Here is a 13,741-nt window from a genome sequence, read left to right as displayed (position 1 = left end):
TTCAACATAAAACAGTTGTGCTGGGGGTTACCAAACTGCAGCCAATGAAGTTTTGTATGCAGGCCAAAAGGAACTCATTTGTGGACATCCTCAGCAGAACCTCCAGTTGATAATCACAGTTACGTGGTCTCTTCCAGGAAGGGGACGGGTGTCTGGGCATAGACTGGGCCATATCCATCAGCTAATTAGAGTATGGATTGGCTTCTCCAGAGCTGGGAAATCCAGTCTGAATATTCATATCTCAGCTGCGCCATATATCCTCCCTATTAATCAGTCAGAAGTAATGCGGGATCTGCTCCAAGGGTTCCATGGTTCCATAGCTAAGGTAAGTCTTGATTTTCAAGTCCAGTAGGAAGACTCCTCCACCACAGTGCATTTTCTCCCCCTTTCCTGCCCACAACTGTCCTACACATTAAACACTTACAAACTTTATCTTGAAAACCCTGACCTCGGTTCTGCTTTAATTATGAGCAAGGTGAGTGAACTGAAGGTCCAGAAAGGATTTATGATTGAAAAACACTCTCTAATGCTTACTGGATGCAGTACACATACTTTAATTTGCAAGAAAGCTTTAGAGTTAGAGCTGCCTGGCATGCTGTCCAATATGTGCATTACCTTCAGCTCAACAGTGTAGTGCACGTGGCATTTCTGCGATACGGGAATTCAACCAAACATCTTTGCTCCCTGCCTGTCTGTGATTCAGTAGCTGGCTCACTCATCCATGTCTAAATATAAGTGCATGTTCTTTCAGTGTCAGGTTATGGTGGTATAAATTAATAATAATTGCATCTAATTCAGTGGAGTTAATGCCAAGCACAGGAGGATTGCAATAGCCAAAGACCCTTATTTGGACTGTATTTCTGGTCACCCAGTGGCCTTGTAAACGTGATGGGTTATCTTTTGTAAGAAGTTCAGAAGCACTTAGGGATTTCATCTTTCTAAGTGTTGCTGCACTGGCTTCCCAAAGTCCACCAGCAGCCTTTGGAATGTGCACGTAGGGCTCCCAAGTAGTTGTGATGATTGAAGCATCTTTTCTAAATCACTGTTTTAACTTCTGGCCTTTGCTTCTACCTTCCAGCAGGTATAAATACTGTAGCTCTGTATAGTTAAGAGCTTAGCTTTTAACAGAATGCTTTTAAGGTATTTCATTCAGGGTGTGGAATTCTAAACAGACACAACACTTCAAAACGATGCTTACTTGGGACAGTAGAGATTAACCTGTGCATGTGTAAACAGGTGGACAGGACATGACACAATAATTATAGACATTGCATTAGCATCCAAAAGAAGCACCGCAAATTATAATTATTGAAAATAAAGCAATCCAAAACTATTAAACATATCTAGAGGACCACTGCTTTTTCCCCATCTCATAATTGCTTGTGTTTCTCCTTCTGCTCATTCTCCTCTCATTCTTACTATTTCATCTCTTTGCTGTTGTAGAGATCTTCAATTTTAATGGTCACACAATGATGCCTTTGATGTAGGAGCTTTATCTCACTTTCCCATATGTCCAAGAGCAGCATATATCAACTTTATCTTCTCAGCTCATGAGAAAAGCAATACTCTAATTAATGTCTTCTTTTCAAACTTATTTCACATGGAATGAGACATTTATACAATAGACCTCACAATGGCCATTACAATGACTTATCATCAACACCTGTGTGTACCCTCAGACACAATCACCATTATGTGTTAGAAGCAATCTGTTTGATGTTGTATTCTCCTGTTGTTCCAAGCAGCAAAGAGGAAGGAGAAACGCTGATGACGTGACATCTCAAGCTTTTGAAGGCAGCAGCAAAAAGAGAGGTGATGTGATGAGCGAGACGAGTGCCATGCACGGCACTGTGCTGAGAATGTGGCTTGGGATCGCAGTTCTGATTTCTCTTGCTCTGTGTTTGGCTGTGGAGGAAGCAACTGCTGATGAAGAAATCCCTTGCTCAAAGTACCAGCTAGCTTTCAACCGTTCATGCTATGAGTTTGTTAGACTCCAGCGTACCTTCGCAAGTGCCCAGAGCTGGTGTGAGAGAGGAGGAGGGCACTTGGTCTTTATTGAAAATGAGGAAACCCAAGAGTTCTTGCAAAAACATATTGCCGAGGATCAGGAATGGTGGATAGGACTGACCTCAGACTCCTTGATGAATGAAACTTCTGACGGTGGGTGGTTTAGAAATCATGTCTCCTTTACAAAACGTATGAGTGCTTGCTTTGCATGGTAACAAATGCAGTGGTAACAAATGCAAAAAACTGGTCCCTCATAGGCACCTGCTGAAAAGCCACTGTCTCTTGGTTTTGTAACTTCAGATTTATATTGAGATGTTTTTAATTGCCTGCTTCACTTCCCAGTTGCATGTTGTCAGCCTTTCCATTGGGTCTTGTGGTTGTATGAGCACGTGGTGAATTAGATCAGTTTGCTGACTTAGTGAAAAAAATGTGCTGTGTTAGGTCTCTAGGGGAAGAACAAGCTGAGCCAATTTATCACATCAGGAAGTGCTGCAAGATCTGATGCAAGGGAAACGATGGAATCTTGAGGCTGGGAGCACAGGGAGAAGTGGTGGTGGCTTCTGTAATGATTATATCCAATTAACATCTAGTTGAAGATCCCTACCTATACTAAACTGCCTCTGCTTTAGCAGGGGCAGGGCTACAGACTCTGTAATTGAATTAAATGTGGAAAATGAACATTCAGGACATGCTTACTTTGTTCACAGGGTCAGTGATTTGGCTGGACACTTCAGTTATAAGCTACAGTAATTGGTACAAGGATCAGCCATCTTCCTTCTCATCCACATGTGGATACATACTGAAGAATGCCAAGTATCAGTGGGGTGTGACTGAAAATTGCAGCCAGGAATTCGACTTCATTTGCGAGTTTGGTAAGATACACAGCAGCTGGATCTGACAAGTGAAGATGCCATGTTCCCAGCTATGCATAAATTGCCTTGTTGCTTTGAAAGTGGCTGCTCAATAACTAAAATCAAGCTTATCAAAAGTGAACAGGCAAAAAGCTATATAACCGCAGCAGGCGCTCTTTTTCCCGTGTGCTGATGTAAGAGCTGATACAAAGCAAGGAAGAACTGGGAGATGCAGGTGCTTGACAGCTAGCCATTAAGGCCCAGTTTTCCAACAGAGGCTAGTAGAACAGAAACTGATTTGAGAGTCCATGTCTGCAGTGGACATAAGCTAGCTAGTTTAAAGTCAGTTCGAGAGCAAGCTTTTCTTATTTCTTCTCAGAGCCTTCCACCAGGTGAATTCTAAGGGCTTTCCCAGGATGAGGAAGCAGAGAGGAACCTGTACTTCCTGGTGGCATTTTAGTGCTCAGGCAGAAAATCTGCAGACCTGGAACAAGCAGTCCTGAAAAGGAATGCCAGCAGCATCATCCCATTCAACATGTAGATACAAGGCATCATCCCATTCAACATGTAGATACAAGGAAAATCAGTGTTCCTCACACTTTGCTCATAAGCCAAGCGTTTTAAACTGTAACTACAACTAAGGTCATAAGCAGTGGAAGGACAGTCTGGCTGTAGGTTCCCTCATATAAAAAGCCTTCAAATCTCATTTGTGAATACAGGTTTCCACAAGCCCTAGAGTTGCTGCTGTTCTTGTCCAGTACTGTACTGCTTTTGGCACAGTTAACAAGTCTTTCCACAATCAGCAAAATTAATAATGTTAGGTTTCCTGTCCTGACTTTCTGTTCTACATCCTCTCCCTCCCCTCCTCCTTCAGCACTTCCAGGTCATTCCCATATTCCCAGCATGTCCTACCTCTACAAACACTTCTCACTCCCTCAGTTCCCTCCACTCCAGTTCTGTGACTGCTCCAGAGCTCCAGCTATATATTCTGGCAATTGAATCCCACATTGTGGATTCAATAGACAAGGGGCTATAATCCCTACTCCTATTTTAGAAGCACTGATGTGACTCTTTCTCTTCTACCTAGCTATTGATTTTTATGAAATTTTAGGGTGTTTTGAGGTTTACATCTGTAAGTCAAATTTGGCTGAAGATGACTGACATTAAAAATTATGGGGGAGAAGAAACTGGCAGACAGCACAATTCCTAAAGCTTATTTTCCTTGCAAAAACAGACTAGAATTGTTTTTCCATTACATCCATGGTAGACAGCTATCTGTTTGTAAGGAAACTGTCATCTGTTACCATAGGATCTGACTTCAAGCCCATAAAATTTAAAGAGCATTTGCATTATTGAGCAATCGTGTCCTACAGTACATCCATCATTCCATTACCCAGGAAACCGAGAACAGAGTGAGGCAATTATAGCCTTGTTTTCAGTATCTACAGCCATGGCCATTCATACACCTACAGAATTTAATGACAGGGTAGACTCTTTCACCAGCTCTGCATGCAAGGAATTAGATCAAATATCCCAACAAAACAGGGACAATCTTTCTGTTAGTTTCCCTAGGTGCTGAACGTATGTAACTTCTGCAGACAGACATAGTGATCCTTAACACCTTCATTCACAGCTACTGTGAAGCTTGGTTCACATTAACATTGAAACATCAAATGAAACGTATAGGTAGCTCCAAGTGGTACCACTGTTTGAATTTAATTTCTCTGATTCCTGATAACTTATTGACTTGATCATCTGAGCTAGGTATATGTGCAACCAACCAACCAGTGTTCTGTTTTCATCTTTTCCTTGATCATCTATCCTAGGACTATTTGTGCTTCTCAATGCAAATAAAAACTTTCCTTATTATTATTTCTTACCATTTCTTTTCTTCCATTTGGTGCTGTGTAGGTCAGCAATTTGTTGTGATAAAGATATATATATTGAACTAGGGTTTGTACTTAGGAACACAGACTAAGTTCTATGCATTTTTCCGCATAAAAGCTGTTAAGACAGCAAATACTATGAGAACACTACACAAAGCAAAGAACAAAAAAATGCTTGAGATGATAGTCTGTATGAGAATTGAACAGAAAATTACTTTTCAAGCTTATTTAGAAAGCTCTAATCTGTAAAATGATCATGTTGCTATAGTTACAGCCAGGCTTAGATTTAGCCTTTAAATAACAATAGCACACAATTACCGCAGTGTGCACACATCGCACTGGTAATCAAGGTTCTTAAGAGGAATGATCACAACAGCAACTGCAGGACAATGTTTAAACCTAAGACAGCTGAAACAAAAACATTCTTCTGCAACACTCTCATATGAGAGCAGCCTTTCGCATCCTCCTCTACAGGGTAATAAATATCCTGATTACTACAGGAAACTAAGAATTCTGAAAGACAATTAACTGTCCCAGATTAATCAGAGAATGAGGTGTATGCATTTAGAATGCATACATATGACCTTACTCTTTCAAGCAGGTGTGCTGAATGAAGTCAGTCAAATATCACACAAGAACAAAGATGTCTCTGTAGCAGAAATGGGATCACATCCCATACTTAATATGCAAACTGTTCTCCAGAGCAATTCCCTGAATTGCCATGAGACTCTTTTGGAAGTAAGGAATAACTAAACATTCCTTACTACAGGTACTGCAGGTCAAAAAAAATGATAAATGTTTTCCACAGAAATATGTATACTTTTTGGTTAAATATTTTTATTATAAATGTTGTCTTTTTCAATTAAAAGCAGTAAAAAACATAGATCTATTATGCTGGATTTAAAAAAAATCTTATTCTTTGTCCTTTTTATAATGTTCTTAATTGTTTAGCTTAAAGGGAGAAAAAGGAAAACGGAAACAAAAAAAAAATAACATTTACAGGAGAATTGTAGCAGGATTTTTCAGAAATTCAGAAGGTTAAATCTGATATTTTTTTTCTCTTATTAGAATCTGGCCAGAGCATTGCTTGTGATAATTACAATGCCACTGTACAGTGTGGGTCAGGAGAAGTTATTCAAATTAGAGAGAGCTTCTATGGACGGAAGACTCCCCACTACTGTGTATTGGAGACTCCTCTCCAGGATGATACAGATGAAGACTGTAGTTGGATCAGTGTCAAAGATGAAGTAGCAGGTAGTATGTTATGGTATTGCTTGCCAGAAGCATAGAGTGAGTGCCAAAGTTCCTGGTCCATATAATACTTTATCTTGTATTTCAGTAGAGTTAGTGAATGGGAAAGTGTATTATTCCTAAAATGAAGGGACTCACAGAGAACTTCTGACATAGAGGAAGTTCTCACAGGAGGCTGGATAGAAAGGAGGAAGTTTGTGAGGAGCAAAGATACAGGGAATGAGAAGGGGAGCAAATGGAGACCAAGGGTGGACCTGGTTCCTCTCACTGTGTGAAGAAAATACGTGGTCACACCAATTCCCCGATGAACTCAGTGGGAGACCCTAGGTTTGACAGAGATGGAAGAGAATTTACTCATACAAACCTAACTCCAAATCAGGAGGGGTGAAAATGCTGGCACCCCCAGAGTCACAAGGGCAAGAGGGATCTGATGCTGCTACCGTGCTGCTGAGTACACAGGACACTGCAGCTACAAGCCTGCTCTGTCAGTGTGACTATGGCCTGTCCCTATGGTGATTCTTTGGGTTTTCAGCCAAAATTAAACAAAACATGTAACTTATTTTACCCTCTCCAAATCCAATAAAGTGGGAGGGTGCTGAGAAATACCATGCAACAAGGAACACACACAAGTCAAAGTGATACTGCGAGAAATCAGTGCCATGGTATTGCTCCCCTGCCCCTTTTTGTTTCTGTAATGATCTCTCACCTGAGTTGTTTTGACAAAGACAAAACCCAGTAGTTCATATAAAATGGTCTTTCTTTCCAGTCCAGTGTCATGGTCTTCAGGCCTGCCAAGTGGCAGCAGATGGCGCATTCTTTGGAGATCCTTGTCCAGCTTCCAGAAGCTATTTGTCCATTCAATACCACTGCAGGGAAGGTAAGTGGGAGGGGGCTGTCAACCCCAAAAGCCTGTTCTGCTCTTTGCTATAACAGTGTGACCAATGATACTTAAAAGTGACTGCTCCATCTTCAAGGAAGAGCCTGGAGAAGCAGTGACCACTAAAAATAGGCACAAATATGTAGCTTCCCCATCCTGAGGGGGTGTGATAGGATGCAAAGACAGGAAATTCAGTCACATAAAACACACTTAAATGAAATTATGTTCAGAAAGAAGAAAGAATCATCTCCTTGTCACACCACTAAGACACTCGAACCAGCAGCAGTATCAACTCTGTTTTGAAAACAGCCTGCTCTCAAAAAATGAAAATGGATTAATTCTGTAAGAAATGTAGACAAACAATGGCACTGAATTTTTGCCTTATGTGTTACAGGTCTGCAACTGGTTGTAACAGATACGTGCTTTGTCTTTGAAAATATCACAGTCAGTTTGACCTGGCTGCTCTCTCCATACTCTGGCAACATTTCCTGCATCATTAGCACTGGAGATGGACACACCATTGATCCTTACTACCCTCTAACGTAAGATATATCCTCCCTGTATCATCAAACAACAGTAAATTTCGCTGATTGTGTTTTATTGAACATTTCAAGTTTCTTAAATAAGATGACAAAAATTAAGTAGATTGATAATAGACCACACATACAAGACATTTGGATTCTACAGAAACTTGTTTTGAAATTAACACAGAATTGTATGTCAAGCTGCCAACCACAATCTTTCTTCTTCTTTTATTTTGACAAGTGATTCATGTTTCTTACTAAGAGAATTTATTCCAGATCCTAAGACAAAATCAACTGAAAACATGTGAGTAATTGCCAAAGAAACAAGAAATAATTGATTTCTTAAATTAAAAGGGTATTTTTTTCATAATATTTAAAATAATACAGTGGCTTTCTGGAGGGTTTTTTGTCTTTTTTTTTTTTCTAATTGCATAAAAATTGTGTCTTTAAAAGATCAAACATCTTTCTGCTGGATTTAAAAGTCAGATTTTGTCCTGGTACTAGGAATAACAGGGAATGGCTCTAGAAATTAATTTGTCTACTAATGAAATCCTAGTTGAGTCAACTAAAAAGGTAAGAGTAGAATGAAAACCAAAAAGTATTAACAGACTAGAAACAGTTAAAATAAATGTTCTGTCAAGCTACAGACAAGGGCTTGTAGCTGTAAAGAACTTGAAAAAAACTTTTGATAGTGAGCCTTTACAACAAATACATTTACTAGTTGTAAGCAGAGGTTTGTTGTTCTTACGGGAAGATCTTTCACCTCACCTACTAAGTCATTCACAGTCATGCTTATCTTGTTTTTTGTGTCCAGTCTCAAATTTGCTCTTAAATTGTCTTTTCTGGTCTGATCTTGTCATTGGCATGCTCTAAAATGAAACTTTTTTCTTCATTCAAACAGCTAATGAAAAATATGCATTTTCAAGGATGATATGCCCTGACCTTTTTTGCATTTGCTAGGTGGTACCATGGTAAGCTGATAAAGAGTTCAGAGAGAATAGTGGCAGGAATAATATTTATTTGCCTTCCATGGTGTATGTCATTCAAAAAGGACATTCTTAGATCCACTGCACTATCTCCCTAAACTTGTTAGTAATAATAGCAGCTACCACAGACTTCATACCCACTCATCTCCTATTGCTATCATGGCTGGAGCTGCACCAGACCCAGGAGTGAAGAGACATTTTTGCTGCCTCTTCATAGGCAAGTGTAGAAGTAGCTGCACATAAATAAAAACTCAAGGGAGTGCTGTGACAATGTGCTGAGCAGCTTCCACTGATTTATCTAAGGGACAGTAAATAGCAAGTAAAATAAAGAATAGGGAATTAAGAGCACTGTTACATGTACTAATGCGTATAGTCACATGTCTGTGCTCAGAGCCAAAAGCACAACCCAGACCTAATGTTGCATGTTACTGAACTGTAATCTACCTACTTTACAGCACAATCTACCTACCCTTCTATGCTTTGAGAATGACCACCCCAGTACACAGCTTTAATGACTCTGCAGCTGGAACAAGGCAACATTCTTCAACCTTAAAAACTCTACATAAATAGATGAGGGATTACAGAGAGAGTGCTGAGTCAGAAACTTGGGAGCTGTGACCACTGTTACCACTTAAGGCTAAGGGCCTCCCAGGACAGTATTTCACAACAAGCAGCTGTTCTCTTTCTATTCTAGACTGGTCAGCAATGTCACATACAGATACTCATCTCCTGGGGAGTTTACTGTCTTTGCAGAATGCACCACCAGCGAATGGCATGTAGCAGCACAGAAGCGGGTGACTGTTCAAGATAAGATGGATCGACTGAGCATTACTGGGTGCTATAGCCAGTATGAAACTGGGAACAGCTCTCACTGCCGTACACTGTATGGGGAGTCGTTGTGGATTCAAGTTGAACTTAATGGAGGTGAGAGTAATTATCTGCATGATGTAAATGCCAGGGTAAACATTACACCACCCATGGGATAGAAGCAGGATTTTCATTATGCAGAACAATGCTTCCTTTTAGTGAATGCTTTCCCTCTAATTGTTATATTCCTGCAACTGCATGCTCAGCTCCATTGGAGGGGTTCTTTCTCAGGGCTATTACACCACCTCAACTATAAGACCTTTTTCCCTCTACACAGAGATGACAAAGCATAAGCATAACTTTAGTCATACGCATGAAGCAAGTAAGAGTATTTTCATATTTCAAGATAGGAATCCATAGAATTGCTTCTCTCGGGCTATGAGGATTCCACAGTGAGCTGATCACATTTGCTGGTGTACATTTAATTCCTGGAATCCACATATGTATGCTTAAAAAATAAAATTCAGCAGTGTATGCTTGAATTCTTTTGACTGCCCTAACACTCCCAGCAGAAAACATGTCAGAATTCAATAGGGAGTCTAAAGGGGCACAAAAGTACTTGAAGTGACTTTATTAAAAGTGACTGCATTGCTGCAGTGCTCTTGGGACTCCTTTACAATACCTGAACACTACACAATCCAACAGCCTATTATGCAAACTGTGAGAAATCTGAACTGTCTTTTTGCAGGCAATGGAGTGACCTACATCATACTGGCAGATAACATGACGCTCATTGAATCCAGTGCAAAGGAAGGAATTGTCCCTCACAATCTGACACTTGACAGCACCTCTCAAGAGCTGCTAGGCCCAGGGATACATCAGCTGGAAATTCGAGCATCCAGCAACACAACCGCATCAGAGATCTCTGAAAGCATTGCTGTTCACCTGATTGAGCCAGTATCTGGTCTCCACGCTGCATCAGCTTCTCACACTCTGCAGCTGGGGGAGGATTTGGAGGTGAATGTCTCTGTATCTCATGGTGCCCCAGATAAGCTGAAGTTTGAGGTGACTGGATCTCATGAAACGCACTCTCACGAAGAAGATGGCCCTCACGGGGAGCCTCGGATGTACATCATTCCCATGCACTCTGAAGGTACAGCATGCTGACATCTTCTGTATTTCCAAGACACTCACAGCTGAGGAGAGGAGTTCTCGAAACAGCATCCTGGGGAAGGGAATTACAGTACAGCTGAATTTGGTAGCTTTTCTAACTGCTCAGACTTGGTCTGCAGAGCAGTGTGAACAGCACAGTCGTACCCACTTGTGAGCAAATAAACTAAACTGGCAAATGGGTCTCCACACAGCGATCGAAATCAAGGATTCACCTGTTTTCTGCAGTAAAAATGCATGGTGCACCAGGGTTTCTTTTTCATGACACAAGCTGATTTAAGTACAAACGATGACATTTTCCTCTATCACAAAGTGTTTTCCTCCTGTTTGTTCATACGTGTTAACTTTTTGAGTCTGCACACCTCTGCATTTTACACCACAGTAAACAATAATCTGGGAGATCTCAGTAAAGAAAAGGGGAGCTTTTCTGTGTGTCAATCTCCAACACTTAGGTTTTGTTGGACTTAAGAGTTAATTCAGTAGCAGTCGATAAAAAAGTTTCCTCCTCTAATGAACTAATAAAATCCCATGCCAAAGCTGGAACACCAAAGCGAATCATTTCATTTTATGTTTTAAAATTATTCAATATTGAAAGTGTTACTGGGTCTCCCTGTATCCATCTGAACATCCCTTCCCTTCAGGCGAAATTTTCAAACAAGACAGCTGCTCTCAAAATGCCTAAACTCATTTGGACTGCAGTATTTGCACATCCCTAGTCTCCTGTGTGGTAATATCATAGCCATCTGACAAAGAATAGCATTGCAAGTCCTAGGACAAAGGCAGCTGAGTTATTAAAAAGCTGAGATTAATAACATTCTGTGAAAAGCCTTTCAGCAGTGGAAACTCATCACAAAACTCTCAAAGCTATTAACAGAAAAGAGTAGGATTTTCTTCATGAATTGTATTTTATATGCTGAACATGATGGACTGGTCCCACTGCCATTCTTAACTGGCCATTTGTCTTTTCTAGGTACTTTCCTAGTGAAAGTGGTGGCCATAAATGCCTTCTCAAACATGAGCGTGGATCTTGGGTTCATCACGGTGCTGGCAAACAGTTCTCATAAAAAAGGTAATTGCATTAATCTGGCAGGGCTGGGTTTGACCACATACGTGTCTTTTTGCAATCAGAACCTCTCATGGAGTGTTTATAGTTTGCATCTAGTAATTGCTTTCCTTCCAGTAACAGTGCTGAAAACATATGTGGAAGCTTCTTTCTGATGAAGGCAGATTCTCTGGCTTTGAAGTAGTCATAAATTATCAACAGTCTGAATATGTTACACATCACACATTTGCTGGTTGTCCTAGAAATAATTAGTGAAGTTTACAGCTTGGGACATAGCTCTGAAACCAGGGAATATTTGCATCACAGCAGTCTCATAAATTACTGTCAGTAAATGCTTCTAGATGGCTCATCCTTACATTTGCAAAAGCAGATTATACCAGTAATGTGGTGACTTTAGTACTAACCTCACTGATACTTTTCCTGTGCTTTCCCTCATTTTTCCTTTGGACGTTTATGAAACCCCATCATGTGAATGTATTTTGATTTGCACCATTATGTTTGAAGAATCAGGTTCATCTTTTTTATAGTATGTGACTAGCTTGTTGTTGCGATTTTACCTATTGTAACTAGGTTGCTTATCACAGTTCTAGAGTCTGATTCTTACAGCACATCTTTCAGACTGCACGTCATCAAATCCTGTGTATTTATGTCACATTCACTGAAGATGTCTGAAAGCCTTATGGGTACCACTAAAATATTTGGCTCTTTTTTGTATTAAACAGATTCTGTTAAGGAAGAAGGCATCTCTGAAACAAATACACAAAAGAAAACTGTAAGCATTATTTACAAATCTTTCTTTAAGATTAGAATGCTTAGAAATTTTTCCTATCAGTAGAAGTGCTGCATGAGATGATGAAAAGAAGTATCTGTAGTATGCTCAATTATGAACTAGATTTTCTGTGCCCCATATGGTTTAACATAAACTCTACAATAAAAGCCTCTGAGACAAATGTGTTTACAGGCATTCAATCTACAATTCATAGCAGACTGCAAGTAACAATTACAAGATTAGAGAAAATGAACTCTTCACAATGATTCAATTTTAGAAGTTGCAATGTGCTTGGATGAATTTCTTTAATTATCTACTTGACTAAAGCAAAGCTGCCTTAGAGGGGCTATACTTCAAGCAGAGTTTAATATATTCATATATTGTTTCTAAGTGTTTTCTGCTTCTGTGTTGAATGTTACTTTGCAAAGAAGAAATTTCCAATTTATGGCAAGCTGAGTAACTAATGATGCACCAATTGCTAGCAGCTGCAAAACCTTAATAAAATTACTAAATAGAATATGTTTTTCTCATAAAGGTCTAGTTTTTAAGTATAACACTAGCAGACAAATGTCTGCTACAGAAGATGTGCTGCTTCACAAGATGTTACGATGCTTTACAGATTGCCTGTAATAACATATTGCATCAGAGACACGTAAATCTAACTCAGAACTAAGTTTATCACAGTTTGTTGCACAGAAAGACAAATTCAGCCACCTCCTTCTTTTCTTTATAGCTGTAATGTACCCAATTCAGGTAAAAAAGGAATGTACTAGAAGAGGTACTAGAAGGTGGATGATTGGCCAGGGGTTAAAAGTCTTGGTCCAGAAGTGGAAAATGGAGAGGAATTTGTTTCCTAAGTACCTGCATTAGTTTTGAAAATGGAACTGTGCTTCTCAGCCACTTTGCTTTTGGGAGTATTTTGCCACAGAAATTCTCTGTGTCATCTGCTTTTAGTCCCATAGCTTTTACTCCTGTTCTACATACAGGGAAATATCATTTAAACTGCAGATCTGCATACAGTGATTTGGAGTTTAAACTTGAAGACCTTTTTCATTATAAAGAAGTAAGATACGTGTTTATACATGCTCCTGTTCTAACTGATATTTACTTATTATTTAGGATCACAAAAGAAAAAGCAAAATATATATTAAACCAAGTCGCCATGTGGATCCTTTCACAACTGTTACACTTGGCTGGCCAGACAACAACAGTAATTCCAGTTTTCTTTGGTCCTGTGGTATGTGCTTTTCCTAAACTTTAGACATCATTTTCTGTTTGATGAGTAACAAGCCCACTATCATGTCAGATTATGTGAAAATCTGACTAGAGGATAGTTTACTCTCTAATTTTAATGTTTGCCACTCACTGTACGTGAATGTCCTTCTACTTTACCCTGGTTTTAACACTAAACTAACTATTCTATATAATATGGATTAATACTCTTTGTCTTTTCCCAAAGGTTTCATTTTTCAAGAGCTAAGCCTTCCCCCTCATAAGCAAGAACTAATCCCAAATGACTTACATAGTTAGGCATTTGCAAGGTACATGTG

The 13,741-nt window shown here is 39.6% G+C and overlaps 1 protein-coding gene across 1 annotated transcript in view; it reads left to right on the top strand.

Moving 5' to 3' along the window:
- Nucleotides 1-283: 283 nt before the first annotated feature.
- PKD1L3 (polycystin 1 like 3, transient receptor potential channel interacting) overlaps nucleotides 284-13,741 on the top strand; it is a 42,323-nt gene continuing 28,865 nt past the window's right edge. Inside the window, exons 1-11 of the mRNA XM_061372810.1 lie at nucleotides 284-325; nucleotides 1,680-2,160; nucleotides 2,715-2,879; nucleotides 5,813-5,998; nucleotides 6,762-6,872; nucleotides 7,267-7,414; nucleotides 9,077-9,306; nucleotides 9,938-10,342; nucleotides 11,330-11,428; nucleotides 12,145-12,194; nucleotides 13,311-13,428. Of these exons, the coding sequence (XP_061228794.1) occupies nucleotides 284-325; nucleotides 1,680-2,160; nucleotides 2,715-2,879; nucleotides 5,813-5,998; nucleotides 6,762-6,872; nucleotides 7,267-7,414; nucleotides 9,077-9,306; nucleotides 9,938-10,342; nucleotides 11,330-11,428; nucleotides 12,145-12,194; nucleotides 13,311-13,428 (2,035 nt within the window). The remainder of the gene's footprint in view (nucleotides 326-1,679; nucleotides 2,161-2,714; nucleotides 2,880-5,812; nucleotides 5,999-6,761; nucleotides 6,873-7,266; nucleotides 7,415-9,076; nucleotides 9,307-9,937; nucleotides 10,343-11,329; nucleotides 11,429-12,144; nucleotides 12,195-13,310; nucleotides 13,429-13,741) is intronic.

The sequence above is a fragment of the Neopsephotus bourkii genome, unplaced genomic scaffold (genome assembly GCF_033783945.1).
Source record: "Neopsephotus bourkii isolate Nb327-2 ecotype Australia unplaced genomic scaffold, CSIRO-AGI_Nbou_v1 NB_1616, whole genome shotgun sequence".
In the NCBI taxonomy this organism is placed as follows: Eukaryota; Metazoa; Chordata; class Aves; order Psittaciformes; family Psittacidae; genus Neopsephotus; species Neopsephotus bourkii.
This window is presented reverse-complemented; position numbering and strand designations above follow the sequence as displayed.